General features: G+C 41.7%; 1 protein-coding gene across 2 annotated transcripts in view; it reads left to right on the forward strand.

Moving 5' to 3' along the window:
- kcnq1.2 (potassium voltage-gated channel, KQT-like subfamily, member 1.2) overlaps window positions 1-17,048 on the forward strand; it is a 184,973-nt gene that overhangs the window by 107,018 nt on the left and 60,907 nt on the right. For both annotated transcript variants that reach the window (XM_073472223.1, XM_073472224.1), the window contains exons 14-17: window positions 8,562-8,637; window positions 9,613-9,707; window positions 11,651-11,691; window positions 13,039-13,100. In XM_073472223.1, the coding sequence (XP_073328324.1) occupies window positions 8,562-8,637; window positions 9,613-9,707; window positions 11,651-11,691; window positions 13,039-13,100 (274 nt within the window). The remainder of the gene's footprint in view (window positions 1-8,561; window positions 8,638-9,612; window positions 9,708-11,650; window positions 11,692-13,038; window positions 13,101-17,048) is intronic.

The following is a 17,048-nucleotide window of genomic DNA, read 5'->3' on the forward strand; positions in this document are numbered from 1 at the left end:
GGGCTCATGTGCTTGGATTATCAGAGCGCTCTGAAAGAAAAACGGCCAATTTAATCCAAAGATGGTGGCTGTAGTGGGACTGAGAGCTGAGAGTAGGGGGTGGGCTTAGGTGCTCAGGGGCCTCTGTACCAGGGGTTATCCTTGAAAATGATTGGGGAAAAAAATTCAAGGGTCCAGTGTGCAACCCCCCCGACCTCACCTCGCTACTACCCACCCCCAAAACCTCCCCACCCCACCCCACCCAGGCTAGGGGACCCCCCGACTGGCAGCAATAAATAGATTCTTTCTCTAACATGCCTAATCCTGCTAAACAGCAACAAATCCTATTAGGCCATGAATTATAAATCCTTCTTCACCACCTCACCCCCTCGTCCCCCACTGGAGAAACCCAATCGCCCTCCTGTCCTCATAACGTGCACGCGCATACCCACACGCACGCAAACACACTCGACCTCAAGAATGTTGGTCTAAACAGGGAGGATTGTCAGTGTTGAATGTCAATGCATTGGTATGTACGTCTATATATGTGCCTGCAAGATGCTGGTGCATGTGGATTTCTGTGTGTGGCCCCTTTGCTAGGCTTACTACTCTCCACATGCCATTCTAGACCAGGCCAGTCAGCCAAGCTTTTACACAGGTATACAAACGCGTGTGCAATTGGGGATAATCTCATACACACCAGAGTCACAAATTAAAAATGCTTATTTTTATCCAGTGCTGTTCAAATATTATGTCTCTTGACTGTAGCTGGTTTGTTGGTAGGCTAGCAATGGTATGAGATATTTATGGCTGTACAAAAGTGAAGTTAAAATATCCCAGATAAAACTGCTGCCATCTTGCGCCACTGACGTCATCTGGAGTCGGAGTCGGGGCTCAGCTGTCAATCGTGACTTCACACTCCTTCTTTATAGCATCAAATAACTAATTTAAACCAAACCTATCAGAAAACATGAACACTTGAACAAACTTCATTGTGATAAGAACTACCTAAAATGACAGAAACTATATTTGGGAAAATTATATGTGATTTCCTATTCTTTAACATGGAGAAGCATTTTGGATTTACATTTGGGGAGCTGTCAGTTTGTCCATCTTTACATACTGTACAGTCAAACATCCCAACTGTTATAAAAGCCAGCCAGTGATGATGTGGGTTCAGAGACGCCAGTGTGTAACCTTACAAGGAAAACAATGGTTGCGGATGTTTCTCTGGTGCCCTTCAGCCAGGCTAAGAGTTTACAGCCATGTTAACACCACTGTGAGGTTGTAATGCTCATTATAAAGTAAACCAGACTGTTTTTGAGTTAAACCAATGGAAAAAGAAAATTTGTCCTGGTGATGGTGTGGGATGAAAGCTGTTGAGACATTTTAGTCTGGACTCAAAAGTGGATGACTGACCAACCAAATGATTAACATTGCAATGGAGCCATGCCGTAAAAGAGAGCTCCCAGATAAACCGAAAACTTTCTTAAAAAACAGATTGGTGAGGTAAAATGCCCTCAGAAAAAGATTTTTTTACCCAGATGCACTCACTAAACTATGCATGCCCACATTACTGACCCACCTTAGGCTAAACGCTTAGACCAGAAGAACGTCTGGCCCAAAAGAGGGCGTCATTAACCCCAAATCTATCCGACTCTCTAATTAGGCTCACTTTGAAGAATAGTTACAGCCACGTCCTTCTCTTGAGGCTACACCTTAGGCCTGGAACATTAACCCTCAGAACCTGAATTAGTCTGGTCACATCTAAGAGGTAGCCATTGTCCCAATTTACTGCTCCCAGGAACTGCACGAACGTATCTTAAGAGAATAAAACGTAGGATTGATTTGAAGTGTATTCCAATTATCTATATTTTATGTAAGAAGCCGTTATCCATAGAATACCTGCAATCAGACCTTTTTGTCTATATTTTACACATTAAAATGCTAATCATTTTGGTCTTCATACCCAAGCAAAAACTGTTTTTCCCACGGTTGTAGTTCATCATTTTCTCGGCTGCCTAACTGCAAGCGTCCTCGCCCAAATCTTTAGTTAATTTGGCAGTTAGAGTCGTGTCAGGAAGAGTTCACCAGTCATTAGTCTACTTGTTAGATGTGCGCTCCTCTCCAATCTCTCTCCGCGTGGTGGGAAAGAGCTGTGTCTGTCTCTGTTCTCCTTAAATGATGACAGGTTGTGAGACTCATTAACATTAAACATGGGTGGGGCTTTTTTTGAGGTCACCAGGATGTCGACTGTCTCTCGAAAGGAATCATTTACATTGGCAGGATTCTTTATCAGCTTAAAGACGGGAGACTTTCATTCACATGTACCTTTTAGAGGGAGGAGATCTGACTATATCAGCATAGTATTTAATGTTGTTGATCCAAAGCACATCATTTTCCATGTATTTACCAATGTTTTGTTTTGTGTCAGCATTGTTAAAGTCAAATTACGCCGTGTAGAAATGAATAAATGAGACGAATCGATGCGCTGTATTTGTCTGCATTGGCTTTATACATTCCTTCATATATATGTACACAAACATGTCCTTGTTTCATGGTGTACAGTACTTTCACAGCTTGTTTGTAATAGGGATGCAGAAGGTTAGGGGGACAGCGAACCTACGGTATCTCTGGCGTCTCTCTCTCCCACTTTCTGAGGCCACACACATCAAACGTGGCTTGCTCTCTCTGTTCTCTCTTTGTCATCAGCTCTTAATGGGCACTCTGCTTTGATGTGGCCTGGTTGTTGCTTTTGTCTCCAGCGTGTCTTGATCAGTGTCTATTGATCTGGTGGGGACATGAAAACAAGCGGAGCAGACACACGGCACAGGGGGGAGGGAAACCATTGTATCAGAAGCCATATTTAACCAGCTGCGGCCAGCTGCACGCAAAGCAGTCCAGTCTTCCAGGATCTGGATGTGTCAAGTTTGAGAAAAAGAGAAAGTCAGAGAAATGCACAATCCCTTTCACACTGGACAAAACCCCTAATTACAACCACTAACATCTGGCTTTCATCTTCAGTGAGAAAGGGTACAAATATGTATTCATTTCACGGTCAAATGACTCTGCAGTGGTCACAGGCGGAGGCAAAATTAGCTTTTTTTGCCCACTGGTCAAATAGCTAGTGAATGTTCAAATTTAACCAGCCACTCAATAGATGACTTTTGATGACCATGTGCCACTTGTATATTTTACCAGCATTTGGCTGGTTTTGATTCCTGGTCACGGGTTTTTATCGACTCCAGCTCCAGTTGGCATTAATGGAAACAAGACAGGCACATTTTTACCCCTTTTAGCAACGCTACAGTATGGTGCGTGTTGAAGTTCTGGATGTTGGCACGTAAGTCGTTGTTTTATTGGTCTCTGTTCAAGCATTGCTTCAACATCGTTCAGTTGGCGTTGAATTTGTAAGATAGACTGAAGAAAAAGATTAAATGAAATGCACCATCTTAACATTGTCACTGGCCTCCGTGCTGCTTTCTACTGTTCCCTGTTTTCTGTTGTGATCGTGGCATCAAGCGTGACACACCGCAAAAAAACAGAAAGGCAAACTCCTCTTCTGTCAATAGGAAAGGAGTCAACTGGCTATTTTTGGCAGGTTTACTTTGGATGTGTTGGTACAGCAGCTCAGAAACGACTGTTGGGCATGCTAAGAGTACCACTTGTGAGCTGCGGTCGAATAACTTTTGTCAACAGAATGAAAAAATAAATGTAAATGAGAACATATACATTTGGCTGTATGGAAACACAGTGCAGATGATGTGCATTTCTGATAATTGCAGACCAACCAAAATGGAAGTAAAAAAGAGACAACATTAACTGGTGTTTTGGGGCATCTTCAGATGTAGCTGGTCTGATGCAGAGGTGGCCTGAGAAAGACAAAATTAGGTTAAACTTCCTGCATGCAAGAACATTTAATTCCCCACTTGACAAACCTTAATAGGAGAATCCACATGGGAGCATTTCTTGCGTTGAAGCCTATTAATTTAAAACCCTAACTGAATGGGGAAACTTGGCTGTTACAATATCGTGCCTTAGCAGTGCGCCCTTATAATTCTTAACACGGCACCCTTTGGCATGCCATCACTTTTTAGATCAAACATTCCTGAAAGAATGTAGTCATCTTATCCTTCCAAGATATGATAAAAGGATGTCTGTTTTTGAGGAGAACAGAAGAAGAGCCCATCTCTTTGATGGACCAAAGCACCAGTCATAAAGCTTATCTCACACACACACACAGATGCACACTAACACACACACACACACACACACACACACACACACACACACACACACACACACACACACACACACACACACACACACAGGCCAGCAGTCTTGCTGGGCCCTGACCATAGCACATTGATGTCTAAGGCTGCTTTCTCCTGACTGACTCCGAGGTTATTGCAGCGCACCATGGAAGCACAGGATATTTGACGGTCCCCTGCCAAAGAAAGAGCCAAGGGGGTGGGTGGACGAGGGAGAGTTGCCATTGACAACTCTGAGATCTCCAAAGTGACCATCTGAAAATGAAAAAAGAGAAACCTTATTAAGAGAGAAGGGTCCAGGGGAGGCCATGGGGCTAAATCTGTCACAGCTTTTCAAGAGGGGGTACAGGGCCAGTTCATGACTCCAGCAATTACAGCTTCTACATGACTTTTAGAGTTGACCTAATGAAGAATAGCGAGTCTGTTGAGAGGAGCTAGGAGTTGGGGTTTAATCCGTAAAAAGAAAAAAAAAGGAAAACACATAACCAGCCCCCCCCCAATAGAGAATGAATCATACAGCGCAGGACAATGGAAAATATATTGAAGTCGTCGTGGGTGAGATCTGAGCTTTGCTGACTCAAGAGGAGTCCCCAGGATACACAGTGTGTCAAATCTTCTGCACAGATGTAAAATAAACACCAAGAAAAGAGAAGGGAGAGGGGGGAGGCGGGAGGAGATGACTGGGAAGCAGAGTCAGAGCCGGCAAGTGTTTGAAGGGCAGCATCAGCAGAGAGATGTGGGAATTACATTCCTTCAGTTTCTGTGTGCCAAATGTTTAATGGAGTGGAGGGGGGAGGAGGAGGGGGGTTGGTGTCGGACAAAACCCTCCGTGTTATTCTTTTATCACACTTACCCGATGAACATGTGTGCGCATTTGTGTCAAACGCAGGAAACAGGAGGAGGGCAAGGAGGGAGCGTGGTACAGTTGTACAACGATCAAAACCGCACATGTTTTTTGTTTCCTACATGTGTTTTCTTTCCCAATTATGCTCGAACCTCCGAGTCACACAGAAAAGAGGCGGAAAAAAAACACATCCTTCTCCTCATCGACGATGGAGAGCAAGTAGGTGGGGAGGTACACTTTTTTCCCCCCAAAATAGGGCCTCATGCTCTTTATGTTTGGCATTGTTTGTGTGCATTTCCTCCTATAGCTTGGGCAGCCCTCGCATGGAGGGCAGGAAAAAAGACAGCAGCCTGACAGCCTTTGATGTTCATGTTTTATGGTCCCATGTCAACGCATTGTCTGTTAAGTCCTTTTGTTGTCCCTCTGCCTAATTAAGACCTCAGTGCGACTTGTTGACTCCACAAAGACCCTTGTTTGGGGAGGGGGAGGGTGGTGTGTGTGTATGTTTTTGTGTGTGTCGAGGGTGTGTGCGTGTGTGTTCACTTGGGTGTGTCTGCTTTGATAGGAACGTTGTTTAAAACAGAGTACAGACACACACACATTACCCTCTGCATACAAAAGCGTAGCCTTTGACATCAGAATGGAGTCATTCATTTTCTGTTTATTTTTCTGAGGGCCGTTTGACACACACATCCAGTGCATTATGAAAACACATTTGTGGGTACAGTGCACATGCACATCCTGAGAGGTGCGTAGAAGTGGGATTGCAATAAACATCGTTTTAATATTTATCATTTTGTAGTCGACCATCCCCGTTTTCATTTCTGCCATCTTCCTCGCGATCTCTCCGGCAAGATGACGGTTTGCTGTTAATCCAGCGTCTCAGGAGATACACTGCTGGCACACACACACACACACACACACACACACACACACACACACACACACCGTCCCATGACTTACTAGCTTTACCTTGTTGTCTCTGATACCAACAGATGGCTGAAAGGTCACCTGTCTCTGAGATGTACTGTACATGAAATAGAAGACAGGTAGAGAGATGGAAACAAAAGAAAAAAGAGCAAGTCCTGCTCGCCCAGCAGATAGGAGCTCATTCTATATTACATGATACCGCATGAAGTCTGTAACAGTCAATCAATAAGCACATAAGGGTTATTCAATGATTTAACAAGTTGACACTCATAGTGGAATAGTGCCTGGCAGTATTAAAGGGTGTCGTAAACGCTAATTACTAGACCACAACCTGGGGCTGGAAGATTGATTATTTTATTTTCAATTACGATTTTGTTTTATAGTGATCGTAAGAAAATGATAATCGAGATAAATCATGTTTGTGACGCATTTCATTTCCCATTAATGCTCTTGTTTTGTTTTACAGCGGTGTGCTCACTCTCAGCCAGGCTGTGGCATGTTTAATTAAACTTTTTGCGGTCAAGTGAGACGTCATTTGCGAAAAACCTGGTCAAGCCAGTTGCCTCTTAGATTTTTACCGGCGTCTATCTGTGCTGTGTCAGCACCTTTGCTTGGAGCATCCAAAAAGGACAAGAGTCACATTTTACCAAATATTTGTTTATCAGTTCAATTATGTTCAAAGTTTGAGACGATCCTCTGTAATAAGACAACTTCTTTAAGGCCAATACATTCATGATGTTTCCAGAGTCGTTGAGTAATCTTGTAAAATAATTATGATTATGATTTTGCCATAATCAAGCAGCTCTATCACGATCTCTCTTAGCACTTTTAGGACTCATGCACCCCTGCCCTTCTCAACTCAACCACACAATCGGACAGTCTAACACAGGTTTCACTTTACACTATCTTTACATTTGAGGCTTTCTCAGAGTGATGTGGAAAGAGGTTTGAAATGATTACATTTTTCAAAATGAATTCAGCATTCATGATTTATTTCTGCATTAAAACCTGATGATGAAACGTACAATCTCAGGGAAAATAAAGGGGTAATGTGTGTTTTTTATGCTCTTTGAACAGACCTCAAGTCAGAGCTTCTCAATACAGGTTCATGGAAAACTTCTAAAAATAACATATTAAATGTTATGAATACTGACATAAAGATATAACATTTCCAGATTAAAATATCCAAAAAAAACAACGACCAGACCTTTGTTATATATTTTGAGTTGTACTCCCAAATGTTTCCCTTAATGTTCAAAACCCAGAGAAATCTGAATTTTACTCAAGGTAATGGTGAGTTTCATTTGGTTGCCTGTCGCTGTAACTTCCAGGGAAACATCAGAGGGGAGGAAGAAGGTCTGCAAATGCGGCTTAACATATTGTGAATAAAACTTTAAAACATTACCATGTCTTTGAACATTTCTGGGTCAGGTTAGACAGATTTTCACCAACAATGGTGGTTGTTAAACAAGGAAAACAACAACTCCCATGATCCCACACTACATTACAATGTCATCAAACTATGTCTTTTGTCTCAACAATAAATACTGAAATATACCATCATCAATAAATGATGTATTTGTTTTTGTTTTCTCCATGCACTTGGAAAAAAAGGATAAATAAAATAAAACGATTAGAATTCAAATATAATATAATGTGCCTTTTTTAAATTGAAACATGACGATTTGACTGCTGTGGTCTCTTGTGTGGCTGTGTCCGTCTGTGCCTGCATACAGTGTTTGTGTGTTTTAAATCACTCAGACGACTGAGATCAAGTCACTCAACAAATTTGACAGCAGAATTAGTTTTCTCATCCATGTTCATTCATAGCACTCATCATGAAAACATGCAGCTGTCACACATGCACTATCCAAGGACATGTTTCAGCATTCTCTGACCAATAAATCACATGAGCACCAGTGCGCAGCACACAGAGAGCCTCCTTGAAAAAACAAACACGAGTGCATGCCATACAGTCACTATGGTATGCGAGTACGAGGTTGTGTGTGTTGTTTGTATCCAGTGGTTTCTGTTTCAGTGTTTAGCTCCATACCAGTGGGTTTTTCCTTGTGTTGACACAGATGTGCTGCTTCGAGCCGGGGGACGTGTGTTTTGGGACTCCTCTTAATGCAAACTGAGTCTGTTTTCCCTCTTTCACTTTGTTTTGTAGATTCATACTAGTGACTGATAAGACAAGCACTGGGAGAGAGCAGATTGAAACACACAGCTCTAGGTTAAATGTGTATTTTTGTGTACATGAATGCATACCTTCCAATGTGTGCTCTCCTGTCAGGACCACATGTGTTTTGTTGTTGCTTGGTGCACACATTGTCCTATTCTTCAATGCAGCAAGAGTCAATTAGACTGGACTCGGAGCGTGCAGCCTTTCTTCAGTTTTTCTTTTTCTTTTTTTTCTTTTTTTTATAACTCAGCTTGTCCAAAACAAGCCACTTCACATTTTACAGCAAGGAAACATCTGCACACTTCCCCATCATTGTTTTTCTCTTCAACTAAATCAGTCTCCCTTTCTGTCACAGGTTGTCCCATGCCCAGAGGTCAGCTGTTAAAGTCCTCCGCAGAATGCAGTACTTTGTGGCCAGGAAGAAATTTCAGGTAAGCAAAGGAAATCCAGAGGAGGAGAGAGAAATTCTGCAAAGTTACGGAGCGCAAAGGAGGGGGGAGATAGAGAGATAAAGAGAGAGACAGATGAGTGAGAGAAGTGTGTTGTGTGTGCATGGAGTGAGTGTGCGGTTATACAGGATGAGAAGGGGGGAGTCCCGAGGGCATATATCAGCTGCAGCTCTGCTGTGCATGTGTGTTTGTGTGTGTGTGTTTGTGCGTAAATGCCTGAAACCTGCACCTGCATGTCTTCTTTGTGCTCACTTCAGTTCAGGCGTAGTATCATGGGAAATCTGCTAACCTGTCTCTAGGGCTACAGTAGGAATTCACTTACTGTACTGAACTCACAAAAACACACACACACACACTCAGCAGGACGCGGCCTCGCACAGCAATAAAGTCAGCAGAATTACGTTAGAAAATTTTGCACAATAAATATTTCAGTAAAAAAAACGCATAATCACGTTTGAAATACTTTGGCCATCATTTTCATGCTACATGTTATTGTAGAATGGTTCCTATATTCTTACCATTTCCAAGTGTTGTACATGTTTTCAATTATGGCCTAAGTGATCTCAGCTGCAGAGGCTACACTCTGTGTATACGGAGGATACCCTAAAGAGTTCACTGGGTTCTTTCTGATGCTGCTTGTATCCACGTCACACTAAACAAAGCTGTGAAAGGACCTTAACACGATTGCTTTCTACATGACCATGCACTTGTCAGTGCACGCACAACAACGCACACACACAAACACACACAAACACACACAATGAGTTAACAATGAACCCTTTGCACCCTAGGGGGTTGGGGATGTTTTCGGGGACCAAGCAACAGCCGCAATGGTTGACAATGGCTTTTGTGTCCCTGTGTGTGTGTGTGTGTGTGTGTGTGTGTGTGTGTTTTTGTTCTATCGTTTGTGTGTGTGTGTGCGTGTGTGTGTGTATGTGCACGTGCACTGATCCACAGCAAGCGCGGAAGCCGTATGATGTGCGAGACGTGATCGAGCAGTATTCCCAGGGTCACCTCAACATGATGGTTCGCATCAAGGAGCTGCAGAGAAGGTGCCGTCTATGACTTTATTTTGCACGCTTTCTTCCTCGCTCTCTGTCCCTAACTTCGTGTCAGTTGATTTTTTTAATTTTTTGGACCATTTTGTTGGACACGGCCTCATTGTCACAACAAATAGTCAGAAAACAAAATATACGATCTCATTTTAAAACAAAAAAGATCAACTTAAATCTCTTTTCCCAGTTTTCCATTGCCTCATATGGCACATATCTGCTGTAAAGAGTCAGAGCATACCGTTAACCTTTTGTTTTTCTGATTGTCTTGTCCTTAAAGGGGTAACTCCACCAATTTTGTTTTTATAGGTTTTGGGAAGTGCTACTTCATATATGAAAAAGCAATAAAAAGCCTTTTGTTGCTCCAGAGGAAGGTGCATGTAATCTGATAAATTGCTATCCAGTGATGTCACTCAGTAGCAAGTTGAATTATGGGAAATGTAGGTGCCAGGTTCTGGAAAGCAGCCCACTAGTCTAGCATTGCACTCCTACAACACTGTTGGACTCATTATGTGCAGTTTAAAAACAAATGATCAAATTCGATACATACGACGCATTCTTCTTCCTTTTTTAAAACCTGGCGCCTTCATTTCCCACAATGCAACTTTGCCACTGAGAGACACCACTGAAAGCAATTTATCAAATGACATGCAGCTTCCTCTGGAGCCACAAAAGGCTTTTAAACTACTTATATGCAGTTGTACTCCCCAAGACCTTTAAACACACTTTAATGTGCAAAAGTGGTTGAGTTACCCTTTAAATAATCTGTAGTGACATCATGGTCAACTGAATTGGGTCATGAAGACAACAGGAAGAGAGATGGCTCCATTACAGATGCCTCTATTCAGGTTTCAGTAATTGTGCAACTCTTAACAGTTTCTGTCAGTTGGATTCCACTCCTGCTGCACAGTTTGTTACTGTTCCTCTGACAGATAGGAGCCTCGCTGGCATCTGATTTGTTACACCTTGTTGTGCTTTCTTGAGCTGTAATGAAGTCCAGTCCCCTCTGAAGTAAAAATCTTTCATCCTCGTTCCGCAAATTTTCTCTGCTTTTTTAAAGCAATTTTCCTGTCGCTCTCCCACGAAGGAGGTCGGTTAGATAATAAATTAGGTCAGACTTATGTAAGTGTGTCACCTGGACCTTGTACCACCTTCACGGTAATGCCCTGTGAAATTTCGAAAGCAGCAGGGCACCAAAATATCTCAATAAATCAAGAAGACTCTTATTTAATGTAATTTATAACTAAGTGCTGTGATATAACACCTTAGAACAAAGGATCATAGAGCAAAGACTCTTTTATAATCACAATTATCATAAATATCTGAGATAATAATAATCTATTATTATTAATATTATTTTTTGCAACCCTACAAAAAAGACAAAAAACGTAGCATTCAACAACAAACACAAGGAAGAAGACTGCACAGCATTGACCACATTTGACTCCTGCAAAATCCCCACAATAATGCAGTGACCGCTTTGTATCAAATATAAATGAAAGATAATTAAAGACATGTGATTGCTTGTGATAAAAAATCCCCCCTTAATTTGAGGTGATGAAAAGAAGAGGGAACGCTTTACAGAGCATATTGAACTGCTTCCCCTGCCTCAGTAGATTTATAGATGACTAACAGTCCGCATGAGCAAGCCTCACTGTTTATTTTCAAAGCTTGACATTTCAATAAGAACATAGCATTCATTTATTCATCCCTTTAAAAACCTGCATGTGGTTTTTTTTTTTTCCTAAAGCAGCGTGTATAAATACTGTTCAAGCTGACGCCATTTGTTTAATTTTATTGGCTCTATAAATTGGCTTATATTATTTTACTGTTTTGTTCATGAGCTGGAATAAAGTGCTGTTTACTCAACTGAATCTCCTCGGCATCTGGCCGGTGTTTTTTTTTACCTTTCTCAGTCCAATTTCTTCTGTCTATTCCCTCAGGCTGGATGGCACACTGGGGAAGCCAGGAATGTTTCTTCCAGGTAAATACAAAGCAAATACAACAGTCTACATCTGATAGACGACCATCACTCCACACTCCAATCCCTGTGTTTATACCTCACACATTCACAAGCGGTGCCAGACTAGATAAGAGAGACAGAGAGGTCCCTGGTGTGTGTGCGTATAGTGTTGTGTAGATGTGGGTATGTTTACATGTGGTTTTATATTTGGCAATATGTGACTTTGTGCACCCTGCTTGTTTCATTTTAAAGTGAAGGTGCGCTATACATTACATTTATTAGATTAATTAATTAATCACCTACACAGCTAGCAACCTACCTGGCTACATCCATGAGACACAGCAGCAAGAAAATGCTGACAAACATGGTTATCGTGCATTTTATACTGAGTATTTTCATATTGTTGACTCTGTAGTAGCCTTCTTGATGCACTGTTATGCAATTATTTCCTGCAGTTATTATCTACTCTGACCTCATGCTGACTCCCCAATTACAATGCCCCAAAACTGCATTATGTTGAAGACAGTTTTAAAAATGATGAGTCCGTATGTCCCCATCACTTTTTAGCCCTTGGAAAAAGGTTGAGTTAACTGCTCCTGACAACTGCTGCCACAGCCTCGCTGCCAACTGAACAAGAAACTGGCTAACTTGAACAAGATGTCATTCTGAATAAATAAAGTTAAAGTGAAAAAATGACAATTCACTCTGATCATTACGCCACGTTATCGGGATCTTTATAAAGTTGCAAAGAAATAAGTGATTTTAGAAGATTTCATTCATGCTTTATTATGATTTAATGCTGGTATGTTAAATATAAAGTGTATCGCAGTGTGTATACATATGAATCTACACATTTCCCTCCACCACGACCCACCTTCCCTCTTTCCCCCCTCCCTTTTTCCTTTGGTACGGTTCCCCTTAGTAAACAACTCTTGGCTGACCCTGGCCACTAACAGGGTTAACCAGTTGGACAAGGGACAAAATTAAGAAAACAGCCCAGGAGCTGTGTACTAAAAAACAAAATGTCTGTGAAATCACCATTGTAGAGGTTTTACACAAGGTAAATCAGAAAATACTGTGTTGCTAATGCAGATCCACGGAGAGTGGAGGGTAAAGTCACCCAAACTTACCCTGCTTTCAATCTAAAGAATGGCGTTTACTCATATTTTTTATGTTATGTAACTCTTTCTGACATTTAATGTAAATATTACAATACAGGACTGTGTACTACATCATGAGCCTTCAGGGCTCTTACTGTAAAACAGTATTATGTTTGCAGTGTGTGCATGAGTGTACAATAATCCAGTAGTAAACTCTTGTCAAATGTATTTATGTTATATTATGTTTGACGTTGTTTTCACTCACCAGGAAAAGGGGAGGATAAAGAATACCCAACGATTGGAGCACGACTGATCAGGCTGGAAGATAAGGTAGGCACACTCCTGCCTCTCAGTGCGTGTGTGTGCGTTTTTGGTGTTCATAACCAGAAGTATGTGTGTGTCTGAGTGCAACTCTGTTTGTTATCAGATGAATACGCGCGGTGGAATCTTTTGATATGATCGTGTTTTGGCTGGGCTCCGTCAAAATCTGTACCAGTGTAAAACATGCACCTGCATTCTCTCTCCACCTTATCAGCATCTATTCAGAGCTGCATTAGTGCTGCACTTACATTTCTGTTCGTGTTCTTGTTTTTTTCTCTTGTTCCGGGCTGGATACATTTGATGATTTTCCATACCAGCCCTTATTTTTTCCTTGGTTGGTGACAATTCTTGGATGTTTATGTTTCCATTAGGGAATATTAAAGTACTGGAAGCACCAGGGGGGCTTAAGAGAAAAGTCTACGCAGTGAGGCATGGCCAATAGGCAACAGCTGTGTTATGAACTCCACTGGTTCAACTGGGCGTGCCCTCTCTCATAGATGAACAGTTGATGCCAGCGTGATGCCGAGCCTGATGCCAGTGTGATGCCAAGATAGACATTTTCCCCGCAGGATTGGTTGTACCAGTTGGACTGGTGTGTGAATGCCTCTGCCTTCGTGTCTATCAGCCTCTCTGTCTTTCCATGTGCAAATTATAGGATATGAAATGTGTTTGTTAATTTTGGTCTGTGGCTACATCTGTTGTCTGTTTGTCTGACTGGTGGCATCACGAGAAAGCAAAATGATTTTTTGTGGACTTGGAAAGGTTTGCAAATGCGCGCTCAAGCATGTTTTCTTTTTGTGAAGCTGGTGTTTAAAATTGAATTCAAACCATACAGTCAAGTTGTTCTCACATCTTACAGTGAAGCAGAACAATGCATTCTGTGGCCACTTCTTTTCTATTCAGGTCCCCTAGTTTGCCTCGACATTTATCATCCCATCTCTGTGCGCTCATCAACACAACACGTCCTCTGATGTTTGCATGCGTTTGCCCCCTTTTGTTACGTACGGAGGAGTAATGATCTTGAACCAATGTGCGCTCGGAGCCTGAAGACCTCCCCCAGTGATTGAGTTACGGCCCATTTGCTCTGGGCTTCATGTTGTGATCGCAATCTCCTGATTGGAAACATAAACCTGCGTTCAGAGGTGCCTCCTCTACCTATGAGTCTCTCAGCCTCTCCGTTTCGCCTCTTTCACTTCTTCTCTCACCCCGCTCTGCTTTGACATAAAGGCTAAATAAAATTGAGAGGTGGATAATTGAGAAACAAATCAGCGGAACCCCACTGATGCAGGCTGCTTTCCCTCCGAAACAATGTGGAACCAATCACCGCTGCTCTAATCAGAACTGCATTTCCCTGTAATGCTGCAACAAGCATCCTGTCAAAGTGGAACAAAAGAGAAGCAACCACAACTTGTGACGCCCAGAGCCACTCATCCTTCATAATTACTATTTTCCTCGTCACAGCATCCGCCTGCTTCCCCGGTTTAATTTCTGTTCGTGTGAATTTTTGTTGTTTTGATGGTTGCGACGGGGCAGCACACCTGTTACATGGAAACGGGGGCCTCCTTTTTCCCTCAGGCAGCAGGTGGATGAACCTGTCGACCTCTGTTACTTGACACATTCTCTGGTCCGCCTCCAGACAGGGAAACTTTGCTAATTTTCAGCCAGATTTGTATAATTACAATCTGCGTAATATGTCCAAATGAACAGTGGTAAACTTCCCTCTATGTTGCCTGCACCCAGATATCCCCCGGTCATTTCCCCCGTGATCCGGTGGACTTCTCTGGGCTCGAGCTACAGATTGTACCACCACATTTTGTATTCCTGCACCGCCACGTACATAAAGTCTGTAAAAGTCAGACTGAGAAACATCAGATTAAACTGTAAAGAGAGGCACTGCTGGTCAAATACCAACCAGGATTATGTTACTGCATCGCATATATCTCAACTCAAGTATTTTCACAAACATTTCTCTGTGATCTGTTTAGCTGTATTAGAAGAAAGTTTGTGACAAGGCGGTCGCCATATTGTTTTCTTCTTCAAAACAGAGCAAAAGTAAGCACCGCCCAACTGGAGCTGTTATTGGATTGGCACGACACAGTCCGTTCTGTTGTTGTCGGTTTTCTAGTAAGAGGACCTTTTTCTGTTTGCTCTGGTCATGTAGCACGAATTTTAAAAATATGTGCATCTTATTTGCATCTACTGCAGTTAAATACTTCTTCTTCTATTACTGTTTACTCCAGAATGAACTAAGTATGTCAGCTTTATATATATGGAATGTGGGGATTTTATAATTACACTTACTGGGTAATCCTCATATCTGAACAAAATGATCTTGGTTGTAACTGAGTGTAGCATGTTCTTTGTGCTCCTGGCCCATTTGCATTTAAATCTTGTTGAAAGATAGATCCGAAAGTTTTTCACTTGTGAAACAACAATTCCACATGAAACCTCATCCTAACATAATGTTCAAGCTAAATAAAACTGTAATGTGAAATGGAAAACACAATAAGTCAGGTTTGTTGAAACTTGTTAGAGTGCCCTTGAGTTCAGTTGTCAGTAGCAAGCTGTTTGCAACAGAATCTCCAGCGCTGCCTGTCACTTTTGTTTGTCTCGCATCACTGCACGCATTTCACAACGTTGTGTAATTTCTGGGTTGCGTCACCTCTCGCATGTCGCTCATAATAGTAAACCTAATAACATACAAAGCAAAACCCTGGTGTCACAGTTGAATCACTTGTGAATGGGATCTTTCTCAACAGCCCGGAGGAATTATTCATCAACCCTGTGCCCTAATGTTTGTGTGTGTGGGTTTGTGTGTGCACAAGAGTGTGTTCCCATGCCTTTCTCAATACTCACTCTTGGTCAACATCCAGCAACATTTTTTTTTTTTGACAAATTCCCACTTTCTATTCCCTTTTCCTCTGTAAAACACCAGACATCAACCACTCTGACTGCACTTTATGCTGCAGCTGAGTAAGTAAGATTTCATTTTCTTGTCCTGCTATTGTCAGCACATCACTTGTAGATGAATTTATCTTCAGTGGACTGAAGGGGGCTCGGGCATTGTCTGTCCTGTACAGGGTTAGACAGTGATTTATCACAAGCAGACAAAGAGACATATAGATCTACACACATACACTCACACACACACGAGGATGGAGTTGATTAATCACCAATGTGTCTAACCCCACACTCTCAAGATTGAATTCTCCAGGAGCAACCTGGAAACGAAGATGGATGGCTTTCTGTGACAGTGTGTTATCTTTCTGTCAGACACACTCGATGAAAAATACCCAAACGACAAGCTCAAACAGTGGCTAGTGTCTCTGGGCTTCAGCGTGGCCTTTCAGAAAGAAGCTCGCTGCATGCTTTAGGATGAAGTCAGCCCACTGCTTGTGGTAAATCTCTCCAAGTTTTATAGGAACAGGATTTTTTTCTCATAGCAATAGACAGAAAAGGGCAGGGAAATTACAACAATATGCTTTCACATAGCCTGTAAATGTCTGTCTGAACAACAAGCTCATGCTTTTTTTGTCTGATGCTATTTTGTTTCAGAGATTTAACAATATTGTAAAGTGTTGTGCAGCCCAGAGAAACCCAGCAGCTTCAAACTGAAATTAGTGTGTAAGTTGACAGCGGCAGCCTTTAATTATGCAGGAAAAGATTTGTTTTGTTCAAAGTTGAGAGTTTTTCACAAGGTTAAAAAAAAATGTTTGGACACACCAAACTTTTAAACGTCTAATTTGTTGAATAATGGCATTAAATAATCTGCTATTCAATAATAAATTATTTAAATACAATTTAAAAACCTGAATAACTTTTAAAAACTTTTTTGAAAACAGAAGAAATGAAAGTTGAATTTTAGATTGACACAAATTTCTGGGGGCTGATGCCGAAATCGATATTCGGGAGTAAAAAAATATATATTAACCATCCAGTATACACACATTTTTTGCA

This window comes from Pagrus major, chromosome 8 (genome assembly GCF_040436345.1).
Source record: "Pagrus major chromosome 8, Pma_NU_1.0".
NCBI lineage: Eukaryota > Metazoa > Chordata > Actinopteri > Spariformes > Sparidae > Pagrus > Pagrus major.